Source organism: Lepidothrix coronata, unplaced genomic scaffold (assembly GCF_001604755.1).
Source record: "Lepidothrix coronata isolate B3197 unplaced genomic scaffold, Lepidothrix_coronata-1.0 Scaffold101, whole genome shotgun sequence".
NCBI lineage: Eukaryota > Metazoa > Chordata > Aves > Passeriformes > Pipridae > Lepidothrix > Lepidothrix coronata.
In genome coordinates, this window is record NW_016690281.1 from 475,532 (window position 1) to 489,316 (window position 13,785).

At 52.7% G+C, this 13,785-nt stretch overlaps 1 protein-coding gene across 3 annotated transcripts in view; it reads right to left on the reverse strand.

Annotated features, from left to right (window-relative positions):
* USP31 (ubiquitin specific peptidase 31) overlaps positions 1-13,243 on the reverse strand; it is a 32,103-nt gene extending 18,860 nt beyond the window's left edge. For all 3 annotated transcript variants that reach the window (XR_001876173.1, XR_001876172.1, XM_017823206.1), the window contains exons 1-4: positions 12,662-13,243; positions 2,090-2,227; positions 1,505-1,593; positions 387-479 (exon numbers count right to left, since the gene is read on the reverse strand). Coding sequence is in view for 1 of the 3 variants with exons in the window: in XM_017823206.1 (XP_017678695.1) it covers positions 387-479; positions 1,505-1,593; positions 2,090-2,227; positions 12,662-13,243 (902 nt within the window). In the remaining 2 variants the exon portion in view is untranslated. The remainder of the gene's footprint in view (positions 1-386; positions 480-1,504; positions 1,594-2,089; positions 2,228-12,661) is intronic.
* Positions 13,244-13,785: the final 542 nt, after the last annotated feature.

Consider the following 13,785-nt stretch of genomic DNA (forward strand, 5'->3'; position numbering starts at 1 on the left):
TCTCTTTATCTTCATTCTGAACTTTTTATGTGGATTTTTTTCCCCTCCCCGGAGCATTTTTCTTTATTTACAACAGCTGTCTTTCAAAAAAGCAAAACATTTTTCAGGAAAGCTTTTAACTTCACTCTTTGAAATTGAAGCAATCAGTGAGACTGAAAAAAAAAACCAAAAAGTCTTTCATCCTTTTCCCCTTTCTGAAACCTGCAAAAGGCTCAATTTTCCAATTTACCTGCAAAGCAAAAAATTAAAGCCCCATATCTTCCCATCTATCTTTCTTAGAGATCTACCAGAGCAATTTTGCTGACACCTCTCTTCCTGCTGTAGCAAATTAAACAACATTACATGCACGAGAAACAGCCAACGTTAAGTTCAGGACAGTTCCGTACCGTGTGTGGGGCAGAGGGATCGGCAGCGAGATGCAGAGGAAAGGGTCAAAGGTGTTGCTTTGCTTCTGGCAATGAGGGCACGTCAGGGAGGACCTGGGACAAACATGGATAACAGGGCAGAGTTACACCTCACTTCATGAGGAATGTATAAACCATGAAATCCCAAATAACAGCCTTCACACATCAATCTGGCTGTCCTTTCTACTAATTTCTAAACCCTTTTAAAGTAATTAGTCTCAAATATTCATTATAAGGCATGCCAGGAAAAGATTTCACTCCAGTGCCTGAATGTGGCTTTTAATAAACATCACTGCAAAACTAATAATTCAACAGTAGCTCCAATGTGGATGGCCTGGAAGGTTTTGTCTTTGGAGAGAGGTGAAGTGATGGGACAGGGATGGTGACAGTCAGAACTGAGGTGCACACAGCTCTTACTCAGAGGGGAAAAACTCCAGACAAGAATTCTCTTGCACTCAGAATTAACCTGCATCTTACACTGGCTTTGTGTCTTCGACAAGGCTTAAGGTTTCTCCTTTGCAAAGGAAAACTTGGCAAATACTGGGGAGAAAGCCCAGCAATTACAATTCTTACAGCAGCACAGATGCAAGCCATCCAGGAACACTGGCAATTCAGCTGTTCTCTTCTATCGGCTCTGAAATTAGAAAGCTCACTTCCCAGAAAGTAGAGAAACTCATGGGAGAACCCCAAAGGGACAGTGACAGCTTCAGCTCAGAATTCCCAAGTGCCAGATAGCAGGCACTTTGCACACACCAGGGATCTGCAACTCCCAGGCACCTCCAGACCCTACTGTGGGCTCCTCCCTCTGATAGCCAGGATGAGCCTCACAGCATTGGACTCTCCTGAGGCTTCACTCCACTGAGTACTGACTGGCTCTCCGGATGCACTGGGGCAGGTGTAATGGTACATACTGCAGATTTATACAGAATATATTAAATCTGAAGTAATGAAATTCTCTCTCTCCTCTGGAGCAACGCCTCAGTTCAGAGTCCCTTCACAGGAATTCAGAAACAGCTGTACTGGGAGCTAGTGTCAGTTTAGAATTATACTGAGGTCACCAGTACAAGCAATTTTGCCTCCACATTTACAAAATACCATACCTGTACTGGGCTTGAAAGAGTTCCTGCACAAAAGTGCTACTGATGGGAAAGGCTGGGCCCTCAAGCAGCACATCATCCTCCAGCGGCGGCTGAAAGAGAGGAACAAACTCTCGAGGCACACCCAGGTGGGGGGGGCACCAAGCAGGTGCTTCAGGACTCCAGTCAAATTTGTGCCCTCCTTGCCCAAAACCACCCTAAAAATGTCACAAGATTTTTAACTACCAAGTGTGCTCTCCTCCAAGGGGAGGGCATGCAGGAAGGTGAGGCAGGCAGGGCAGCCCAGGGTGCTCACACCTGATGAGGCCCGGCAGCCCCCTGGTAACACCTCCCAGCAGCCCCCTGGTAACACCTCCCAGCTCTTGCAAAGCCTCTGGCCACTCACACATGTCAGGGAACACTCACCAGGAATTAGCGGAACAGCTGGTTATATTCCCAGGGCAGAAACAAACAGTATTTTAACCCAAGCTTTTGTTCCATCTGAGCTATTGGAGTTGAGAGGCCAAAGGGGAGAATCACTTTAAAAGGAAAGCCTGTGTGCAAAGCTAGAGCTGCTCTCCCACATTGGCTCCCAGCAGAATCCCTTACCTTGAGCGGGGGCATGCTGCTGGAATTCACCACATTGTTCAGATCCTCGTGGACTCTGTCGAGGAGCCAAAGGAGGAACTCCTGGGCATCGTGCTGGGCGTTCCCACGGTACTGCATCGCATTCTTGGACACGATGTTCTGCAGACAGAAGGGACAGTGGTGCCAGGACAGCACCAGCATCGGGCCCTGTCTGCGCCAACGCAGAGCCGAGGCCAATTCCATCACCCCTACCCCTGCAACACAGGGTCTGACACTGCTCCCCTCGTGTGATCTTGTTTGCTCAAGATGCATCAAAACAGCAATTTAATCTTCTTGTGCCCACTCACCCTGCCTCGCTCATTGCAGCTTTGGTGAGGTCACAGATTTCCCAAAACCTTGATGCAAATGCTCTGTGTTAATCTAGGTCTGGGGCCCCTGGTGGTCTAGTGGTTAGGGTGCAGGACTCTCACCGCTGCGACCTGGGTTCGATTCCCAGCCCCCCGGGCAGATGGAGCTCATTAGCCCTGTGAGGCAATCCATCTAAGAGAAGGTCACTCTAAACAAACCTACGTCCTGAGACCCTCACTGCCACTGTCCAAGCTTGCTCGGCCCCGGCAGATGAACCTCAGGATTAAAGGGTGGGCTCAGTTCAGCGCACGCTGTGTCTCACCTAAAAAATCCACTGCGCAGGCTCGAAGGGTTAATGACCTTTCCCAAATCTTCGCTCGCGAAGACTGGCCATTAATCTAGGTCTGCAATTCCTGGACTCAGTCAGGATCAGGACATCTAAACCACAAATGCCTCTACATCTGATCATCATCATGCACAATTATTCCACATCAGCACCATCTCAAGCACTGGAACAGTACAGTCACCATGGAATTTTCTCCACTGCATATCAAGGATCCACTATGCACAACTTGCTCATCCTAAATACCATCTTCTATTGCCATCCCAGCCAGCCAGGTGCAGCTTTCCCTGCACACAAAGAACCAAGGTGTCCCAGAACGACCAACACTGGAGCAGCACAGCACAGGACAGGTGCTGCTGGACGAGTGAACTCCAAACCAGGGGGACTCAGCCACAGGTGCAATAGGCTGGCACTGCTGGGCATACACACTGAGAGCCCAGGGAACCATCTAATTTACTCTTGAATTTCCAGAAAGACCATCTCAGAAGGACACTAACACACACAGCAATCACCGCTGCCACAGAAAAGCCAGCCCATTCTGCTGCTCCAAGGAGGCACCAGCTGCAGCCAGGAGAGCCAGCCTGCTCCTCGCAAAACACCTGGGCATGGGGCAGCCACCCACACACGCCCACTCCAGCAACTGTCCCCGAAGTCACCACCAGGCTTCTCTGCAAGAACAAGGCTCAAAGCAAAGCTCACATCAGTCACACAGCTCCTCCCCAGTCCCCCTGTGCTGCGGGCTCCCGGGAGGAGAATCCTGCCTGCGATGTGCCCCGGCAGCACTGCGGCACCTTCACCCATCGGCACACCCGCGGAGAGACAAAGCGCTCCCACAGGACTCAGACTTACTGAGCAGGGTTCCCAACAGGGACAGGGGCACCAGCAGAGGCCAGACAGAACCTGCAGTCCAGCAACAGGCAGGAAGGCTGTGGAGCCAAGAGCCTGGCAGGCTGCACACACACCCCGTACCAGAGCTCTTCCGCTCCTCTAATCAGACTTTGCAACAGATTTGAGAAATGAGGTTGGGCTGCTCGCTTTATCCCTCTGAAAATGGGGTCACTGGGGGGTGGGTAGTGGTGATGAGAGACAGGAAAGGACTGATAAACATATACTCTCTATCCTCTATAATCTGTCCACCTGCCTCAAGGCAGCAAAATAATGGAAAACAGAAATAATCTGCTCTCATTTATTATCATTACATATGTGCAGCCCTTCCGACAGCAGATCTACTGTCCTTGCCTGTGCAGGGACCAGCACCCTCCCACGTAAAATATGTGCACACAGCTTGAACCAAGGGAGTGGTCCCCAGCCAATGCTCACCTCAGTGCCACACAGGTGTGGGCCCCAGCACTCCTGCTCAGTGCTCAGCATAACCTGGGCTTGGGATGCTGCTGTAAACCAGTTTACGGGGGACAGAAATCTGAACTAGCCTGTAGGCACTCAAAGATTAATGGAGACCAAACAGCCTTCTCTGCTCCTAGTTCCCATTAAACAAAGCAAGATCCATTGGTAGAAATAAAGCAAAAAAATATGATCCAAAAAATGGATCCAAAAAAGCCTCTTCAAGTAGCAGCCTGATACCTCTTGCCCTCCTTCAGCAGAAAGCTTTGCTGAATGCACCCAGATGATGGTGCAGGGAAGAATTTAAGACATACATGTGGAGATTTCCTTTGCAAAAATTATCTTTGTTCAAAAAAACTACACTGAAAATTAAATTTAGCCCTTAAATTACTCTGTCAAGTTCCAAACTGAAAATTAATCACTGAAGTGTGAAGCAGAGATTTCAGTTCAGTCTTCAGTGGTTATCTCACTATGTCTCTCCAGAACTGCTACCCATGCTCCCACAGTAACACACCTGAGTTTTACCAGCTGTACACATCCTTCCCATCCCCTGTGCCCAGCTCAGCATTTCGAGGGAATGACGTTCCGCAGGCCCACTGAGGAAGGAGGGCTCCAACAGCAGTGCAGGCCACAGCAAAGCCAACCTCACTCTTCTCAGTGAGTTGACCAGAGAGCCAAGGGAAAGAGCTGCTGAACCCCACACCATGCCCTCAGCAGTGTGTGGTCCCAACGCACCAAGACACGACAGGGTGTGATGTGACCAGGCAGCACTGACACCCTCACGCTGGCCAGAACCAGGAGCCTTATCTGGCGCCATTTGTCCCAGTGAGCTTCAGCCAACAGGCACTGTCACTGCAGCTCAAGTCCCCATCTACACAGAACTGAAGATAAAAGGGTCTTTGGCATTGCTGGGAGGAAATGAATCTGGTATTTCAAGTGAAAAAGGGGGCGTGGGGGGTTTCTGTACAAAAGCATAATAAGTAAGGACCTTGTGAATTCAGGCTAGTATTTATCATCACCTCTCACCCAGTGGCACCAGCACATCACTCCAGTCCAGACCCTCCCTGGCTGTTCCTGTTGTGTGTCTCTGGTGATGCACTGTCCCACAGAGAGCTGCCAGTCCACACCACCCCCGAGCACAGCAGCCACGTGCCTCGCTCTCTATCTGTGTCACTGCTCATCTCGGACGCAGTTCTATAATAACTGCTCAGGTTTCCTTGACACTCTCACAGCCTGAGTGGACTAAGGATAAAAAGCTGCCTGTGGAGACACATCACAAGATGCTGGAAGTGATTCAGGAAGCACTACAGAGTATCAGATGCAATTTCCTCACAAGAGCCTTTGCTACAAAAACACTTCAGCAACAGCAGCGTGTTCCCAGCGCCACTCACACTTCTGCCAACACTGCCACACGTGGGTCCCTCACTGCTTAAACCTCTGTGGCTGCTGCCCCGGGAATGCTGTGCCCTCCTCCTGCCCCACTGCAGGGAGCTGCAGCTGCAATGCAATGCCTGACACAGGACACACAGTTGGAACAGTCAGTGCTGAGGGACACAATTAAATCCTAGAGAGATAAAGGTGCCGACCCAAATTAACAATTTAACAACTGGAGACAAATACCAGGAACTCCTGAAGCACAGCCCCTCTCACCTGATGGGTCAGCACCAAACACTGTCCCACATGCCTCCCTGTACCCAGCCAGCCCCCTCACAGTGGGCAGTGGGCACGAGCATTGGGGGGTCCCCAAGGCCCTGGGCAATAGACAGGGGCTGCACAGCAGTTGGGGGTCCACAGGGCCCTGTGCCATAGGTGGGAAACAGCAGCCTCTTGCCAGCCAGACTGGCCATTCCTGAACAACTCTGGGAACATTTGATGGATAAAATAGACAAACAAGCAAGTACCTCATCACTGAGCATTGCCCACCCAGTACCTCTCCATATTTATTTTCCAAGACTGCCCTTCCAGCTTGGCAGCAGGTCCTGCCCTTGCCATAACCCCAAACTTTCCCTCCTCTTTTGCTTATCATGGAAGAGAAGACAACACCTCATTTTGCTGGTCCTGAAGTAACACAACAGCATCTGCAACTGGCTGAAGATACATAGTTAAGAAGCAAATGCTTTAAAAACACATGAAAAACACCATATATTCCAACCCCTAACACTTCCAGCCCTCAACTCAGCCCTTACAAGCTTGGCAGGAGGAGGATGGATCCTCCATTCCCCCAGATGTGCAAGGGCCAGCACACAGGCACCCTGAATGAAGTGGCACCATCCCAAGAGCTAAAAGGGGGGAAAAAAAATTCAGAATTTCCTATCGATCCCACTCACTGACCTCCCCCTAATGCAGGCACCTTGCAATCAAACCAGTCCCTACCCATCCATAAAGCAGATTTACAAGAAAGACACATTATCATTTTTATCAGCCCACTGCAAATTTAATAATCATTCATCTACTGCTCTAAATAGATGCAATAAATCCAAACAGAGCTGAACTACTGGCCTCTCCTTTGCTGCTATTATTTTCCAGATCACAAAGACAATTAGAGGAAAAATGCCAGTCCACTATTTTTCAGTGTGGCCCTGGTAGGAAGCAGCTGTGGAAGGATTTTACACATGAACGGATGAAGCCAACTCGTTAGAGACCTGACCCAATGACACGTGTGAGCAGGAGAGAAAGGCTATTCTTTATCTCCCATTGAACAGCGAGTTATGCTCAACCACATCATTTTTCTTTTTTAAGCCCACAGCCACACTTCTGTGTTTGGGTAAGTTCTACAGCAGACATCTCATGAAGAGTGTACCTAAATTACTCCCTCTGCTCACACACACAGACAGCACTTTCCCCTCTCTGGAGATGCTCTTTTCTGAGGAGAGCAATACCCAGACAGCAGTAGAGTTTAGGCCTCGGGGCTCACCCCTCCCCAGCACTGAGGATGGGCAGAAGAGACCCCTGTGGGCTGAGCCTTACCACAGCCATCAGACAGGGAAAAGGAAGCTTTAATGACAGCAGGTCTGTCACAGCAGCCAGGGCGGGACAAAACACTTCTCCCTTGCTCCGTGGGCATCCAGAGGTGCCGGGGCTCTGCAGGCAGCACCCCGTGGGACTTGGAGCTCCGTGGGCAGCCAGTGTCCCTGCACAGCCAGGCTCTGCCCACCACAGAGGGGAGGAAGCACAGCCACTCACGGGAACACTTCAGAAAGCAAAGCCAAGAGGAGCAGGGCAAGGAGCAGCACACCAGCACCAGAGGGATTCTCCACCACGTTTAACAAGACTGGACAGCAAGCATCAGCCCACCGGTCCCTGCCTGACATCAATCTCCTGCCAGCAGCTACTCTCACCCTTTCAGGCTGAAGACTCACTTAATCCTCATTATCCACCTTCCTTCAACACAGAGTGAAGTTTGTCCAGACGATGCTATCAGAGGCTGTCGTGTGTGCACATGGACACAGAGGTGGGCTGTGGGTGCTGCATTCCCAAACAGGCATGCTCCTTCCCAGGCCCTTTGCAGGAGTGCAGCTCTTGCCTGCCAGAAGGCACCACCACAAGTCGGTGCTGGCTGCTGGGAGAATTCATCCTTATAAGGAGCAGAAATCCCATTTTGTTCAACAACAAGACCTTGTTTCCCTGCTACACTAGCAGAGCAATCGGTGGGATTCAAAGGAATGAGGCACTGAGGAGTGGTGGAATGACACAAGTATGAAGCAGTTCAGTAAAGAAGAGTCAGTATATACTGGTGTAGAGGATGGACACGGGGGCTGGGTTCAGCAGCCTGAGGAGCTCATGCTCCAGCTGCACACCCGCACCTCTCCCGCTCTCTCCAGGCTCAGCTTCAGGCCCCAAGTTGGACACAGATCCTGAGATGGGGGGCATCTGATCACTCCTGCTCTGAGGAGCCTCCCTGTCCACTTTACAACAAACATTCACTTCACTGACACAATCGTATCCAAACGAGTTCATTAAGCAGTGCTTTGCTCAAATGGCAGCAGGAATGGCTTCACCCCAATCAAGTGTGGCCATATACAAAGGCCAGCGTGGAGCAACACAGACCCAATTAAGCTGCATGGGAACTCACTTCCCCTCACCGCTTTCACTGGCTGCCAGGCACAACATGGTTCTCATACTTTCACCATGTGTCATTCTGCACAAGCAGCTGGAAATAAGGACCTGGGAGCTCAGAAGACAGAAAACACATTTTGGCAAGGACGCACAGTTGCCCTTACAGCCCTTCAGAGGGTTCCCAGCCCCCAGGGCCACCTCGCAGCAGGGCCGCAGAGCTGCTCCACACTGGGGTGTCTTCCCTTGCCTCTCCCTTGCCTGTCCCTTCACTCCAGAGGGGAGCACCTACACCACCCTTCTGCTGCCCCCTCCAGCAGAACCCCCTCAGCAAACCACATCCGACCTCCAGGCTCCACCGCTCAGCCTTGGCTCCCTGGCCTTGTGCTGCACTCGCTCAGATCAAAGTTTGAAGCATAACCCTGAAATCTCCAGAAAAGCCTTTGGATTTCACAGATAAGTCAGACTGCTGCCTTAAGGCAACAAGGATCTGCTGCAGTAAACCCTTCCCAGGGGGTTTATGTGTGTGTGGAGGGGGAGTAAAGTATTGTAAGGAAATATACGCCAAGAAATAAGCAAAACAAAACAACCCCCCCAGTAATGTACTTGCATCTTATTGATCATTAACATTAAAAAAAGTCTAACACGGCAAGTCTGCCAGAGACCTTTGTGATCCCAGTGAAACACATTCCCGTGATGTCAAGAACTCTCACAATAATGATGTAGAAAATCTGTAACTTGCTTTGTTTCAAGGAAAGTGTGTCAACTCCAGATCCCAGAGCAGCTCTAGGACAAGTCTCCCCAGCGTGATACCACCACTGGGAGCACTTGGACTGAACTGGAACAAGCACTTCAAGATTCCATGTTATGTGGCCCCACTCAAAACCCTTTTAGAGGAACACAGGATATGAAACACCAGGAGTCAAGAGCCGAGGGACCAAGAGGGAAGGGTGAAGGGTCTCACCTTTCTTCTTTCATGTCCCTTTCTTCCATCTCCCTGTGCAGAGGGAGGACAGTCAGCTCTCCACAGAAACATTTTAGGAATAAGCAGTTGACCCTGTCCAGAACAAAATAATTGATCCTGTGCTAGACAGGGAGCAAGACAATTAAATATGATCTGGGATATCCCACTTCACACATCACTGGCCCCGTTAGCAAAGCACTGGTGAGCAGAAGGGCTTGAGGCTGACAGCTCTCCGTGCAGGACCAAAGGCTCCCCATGCCCACATTCCCCCAGCAGCCCCCACTAAGAATGGTTCTCACTGCATGTGCAAGGGGAGGCAAAGATCTGAGCACATCAACACTTTGCAGGAGTTCCTTCCTAACTCAGAACTTAGTGATTAACTTCCAAAGAAGTGCTCAATGCAGCTGGCACACCGCTTGTCCCAAGTGAGATATTTGCACCAAGTGCATTCCCAAAACACCTTGAAATGGAAGAGTTACACACAGCTACTGTGAAGTCTCACATCAAACACACGTTTAAAAATAAATAAGGAAGCAGCACTTTTAACCTGGCACAATAATCCCTGCTCTACCAACAAGGATTCATTCTAGGTTCAGATCAAATTCTAATAATTCAACCCAATTGAGTTATGGTGATTGTGCTGTATTTGCTGTACATGCTGCAGGTCACAGTCAAGGCCATCTTTGTCTTGTAGGACAAAAAATGCAAACCCAGCTCTGGCATGCGAAGGGTCTTGTTAAACATTGACATGCTTCAGTGTGCAACTGCCTTATGGCCTCAAAGTCTCAAAACAGAAAAAGCCTCATCATCCATGGAAGCCTCATCATCCATGCCCTCCATGGAAGGCAAAGACAAACGATTTGCATAATATATAGTTTTTCAAGTCAAATTAGTTCAAATCAAAATCCTTCTCACTGAAGACCCCCACCATCACATCCAAGTGTTGCAGATCAATTCCCAATACAAAGGGTGCTCTGTCCTCCCTAACACTCCCAGGAACTTTGCAGGGAGGACAGGACAGCTCCCTGGAAAAAAACAAGCCCAAAGCCCTGCTTATACAATAGATGTTTGTCACCATTGTCACATCATCACAAAGGGGAAAGAGGAAGCACAGGCTGCAATATTGGCCCCTGTTATGAAAGCAGCAGCTTTGTTTGGGCAGGAAAACAAAACCCACTGAGCAATCAGAAGAGAAGAATTGTTAAAACAGCAAAGGAACACAGGACCAATAGGAAGGTAATCCACAGCAGAGATAAACCCAGGAACCATCAGCTCTGTCACAGTGCTTCCATTCTGTTTCCCAGGAAGGACTGCCCAGGCTCCCTTCTGCTCCCAGCCCAGGGACCAAACCCTTCTGCTTCCACCTCCCAGCGCACTCCTTCCCGAGCCTTTTCCTACTGCCTCAGCCTTCTACACCTGCTGCTTCCCCAAGCTTCACCCCAGCTTTGCCAGTGCCCCAGACCTCCCCTCAAAGGGCACAAGCTCTCCTTCATCCTGCGAATATAAGATGAACCATTTTACACAAACTTCTTGTTTCAATTGCATTTTCCTTTTTTTCAGCATGATTCAGGAACCCCTGGCATGGGTTATTTCTTGAAGACCAACTTCATAAGTGAGAAAATACTACCAAGAAAAACCAGCTGAGAGTAAAGAGAATCCCAAAACTCACCCCCTAAAAGGCCCCTGTTCACAAGGACTCCAAGATACACTCCCTTGAAAATAATTTCCTCTTTTCCAAGAGAGCAGCTTACAGATACAAGAATGAACAAAACTATAAGTATTATCCTTTATCCTAAAATACATTTAGCCCCTGCAGAGAAGTATTTAGGAATTAGGAAGTGCCTTCACCCAGTTATGTTTGGTGCCAAAAGAGATTAAGAAAGCAAAAAAACCCAGGACATGAATTTCCAAGTATGCTGGCTAAAGAGCTTTTTGGCTATCAAATAAATATTACTGTCAATGGTTATTATTGTTGGAGGGAAAGCCCAGAATGACTCTCCTGAAAACACTTTTCACCCCTAAAAACAATTACAGCAAGGTAGATCAGGAATGTTCCACCCTCTATCCAGAGCAAGCTTGGGGGGATGTTTTCTTTGTTTTACAGAGAAGTAGCAGTTTCCAGAGTGAAAACATCGATCTTTGCCTTTCTCCAACCTAAGCCCATTGTCTACATCTGTAAATGAACTGTGCAAATCTGCTGCTGAGAAAAAGTTCAAGTAAGAACATTGAATTTAATAGCAGGTTCAGGTGACTTAGCTGCCTTTAGAGGTGTTCATTTCCTCTTAGAATTAATTGACCCCTATAAGAAAACAGCACTTGACATAATGACACAGTCCCTCAGCAGGACCTGGGCTGCTGGCACTGTGCAGCACTGAACTGGACTGACTGGGACAAGATCCCCCCAGCAAGAGGCATTTTAAAAGCCCCAGGGTTCTCCTGGCAGACAGAAAATGGATGGGCTCCAGCTCTACCCATGAGCATAACAGCACTCGCTTACCGTCAGTGACGCCTGAAAACAGCAAAGTTCCACCATAAACGCCCGTGGAAAATGGCCTTAATTTAATCTCTGGCCCTGCTGCTCTTCCTCCTGCTGTCACTCATATCCAAGCCCTGCTCCCACAGCCTGCCCAAGCAGCCAAGCTCAGCCTAGGAAGAGGGCTGCTTTCCCTTCCGACTGTTCCGCTGGCAGAAGAAAATTCTGCTTTCACCGCCTTTTATTCCTACTATTACTCAGGAGAAATCCACAATTTCTTCTCCTGCCAGAGTGCTTCCGGAGCAGTCGAGGCAAGTGCCCTGTGGTGCTGTCACAACTGGACACACCAAGAGGATAGGCTTCCCAAGTGCTCCTCCACAACCTCTGCTGAAAACACCAGAGCCAGGCACCGTGAGAGAGGGCAGATGCCCTCACTCCAGGGCAAACAGCCGGGCTCCCCAGAGAATACCCTGGCACTGCTATGGGCCCGGGTGGGTGCAGCTGCCTGGAAAGGCACAGGAACGGCAAAAGGAAGAGGTGCAGCCCATGCATCCATCCAAACAGTCAACAGTGCCAAAAGCCATCGACACCTCAGAGAAGCCTCTGGGACATCCCACCATCCAGGAGCACCGAGGGAGAGCCAACTCCGGGACTCACCGTCTCTTCCTGCTGCGCACCCACCTGAACACACAGAGCCCAAGACCGTGTCAATGACACTCTTAGTGTGTTTTCATGCACCTGAGCATCTCCTCTCCAACTCACCCTGCAAGAAAAACCTGGTGCCACCTGTACTGGGTGCCCACAGCAGCGCCCGGGGGACAGGATGAGAGCAGCTCTCCAGAGCTACTGCACACAGCTGGGGAGGCCAGAGGGTTCTTCCCACCGTGTGGGTGCTCGGCATCAAGGCACCCGTCACAGCTGCGGTGCCCGTGCGACAGGGGACACGCTGTGTCGCATTCCGAACTGTTGCGACCCACGCCTGTGACACGTTTACCGGTGTCACCACCAGCCGTGCCACCCCCACCCCGCGGGCCCCGGCGCTCCGGGGCTGACCCGGCGGCCCCCGCTCACCTTGAAGTCGCGGCTGTGCTGCGGGGTGTACTCGAGAGTCCAGAGCGCCCGCACCAGCTGCGCCAGCTGCTCCGTGACCTCGCCGGGCGCGGGCGGCGGCCCGTCGGCGGGGGGCGGCCCGCCGCGGAACTGCTCCAGCGCCAGGAACTCGGCGAAGAGCTCGGTGTTGCTGAGGCACTGCAGGATGGCGTTCATGAAGCAGGTGTTGCCGTGGTTGCGCAGCCCCGCCACGCCGGGCACGGCCTCGGAGCCGCCGGCGGGGCGCGGCGGAGGCTCGGGGCTGCGCGGCGGGCCCGGCGGGAAGCAGCTGCCCAGGCCGCCCGCCGCCTGCGGCGGGGGCAGGCGCGGGGCGAGCGCGCCGCGGGGCTCGGGCTCGCTGCTGTAGTGCGAGAGCGTGGAGAGGGTCTTCAGCACGCGGCTCATGAACCCGCCGAGCGACCGCCCGGAGGGCGCCGGGGCCGGGGCGGCAGCCGGGGCCGAGCCCGCGCCGCCGCCCGCCGCCCGCCCGCGGAAGAGCCGCTTGCTGAAGGAGCGCTTCTCCTTGGCGCTGCCGGCCGGCCCGGGGCCGCTCACCCGCGACATGGCGGCGCGGCGCAGCGCGCATCCCCGCTCGGCCCTCGGCCCGCTCGGCCCTCGGCCCGGAGCTCAGCCCGGCGGCGGCCGCCGCATCCCGCCGGGCCGGGTCGGGCCGCGGCTCCGCCGCCTCACGGCGCCGCCATGCAGCGGGCGGGGCGGGGCGCGGCGCCACGTGACCGAACCGCCACCTTAGCGACGGGCAGACGCCGCCGCAGCGCCGCCATCTTTGCTGCTGGCGCGGCGGGCACGGGGCGGGCGGGGCCGGGGCGGACCACGCCCCCTGTGGCCCCGCCCCAGGCTCCGCCCCCCGGGCGCCGCGCGCGGCCCGGGGGCTCCGCCGCCTCCCGCGGGGCTCGCCCGGCCGTGCCCGCCCCGCCCGGCCCGCACAGACGCGCCCGGCCCTGCCATCCCGCACAGCCCCCGCAGCCCCCGCGGGGCGGCGCTGCGCGGCCGCCGAGAGGTGCGGGCGGGCGGTGGCGGGGCGGGCCGGGGCGGGGCGGTGGCGGGGGTAGGTGCCGGGGCGGCCGCCCGCCGCCCCATCGGCAGCG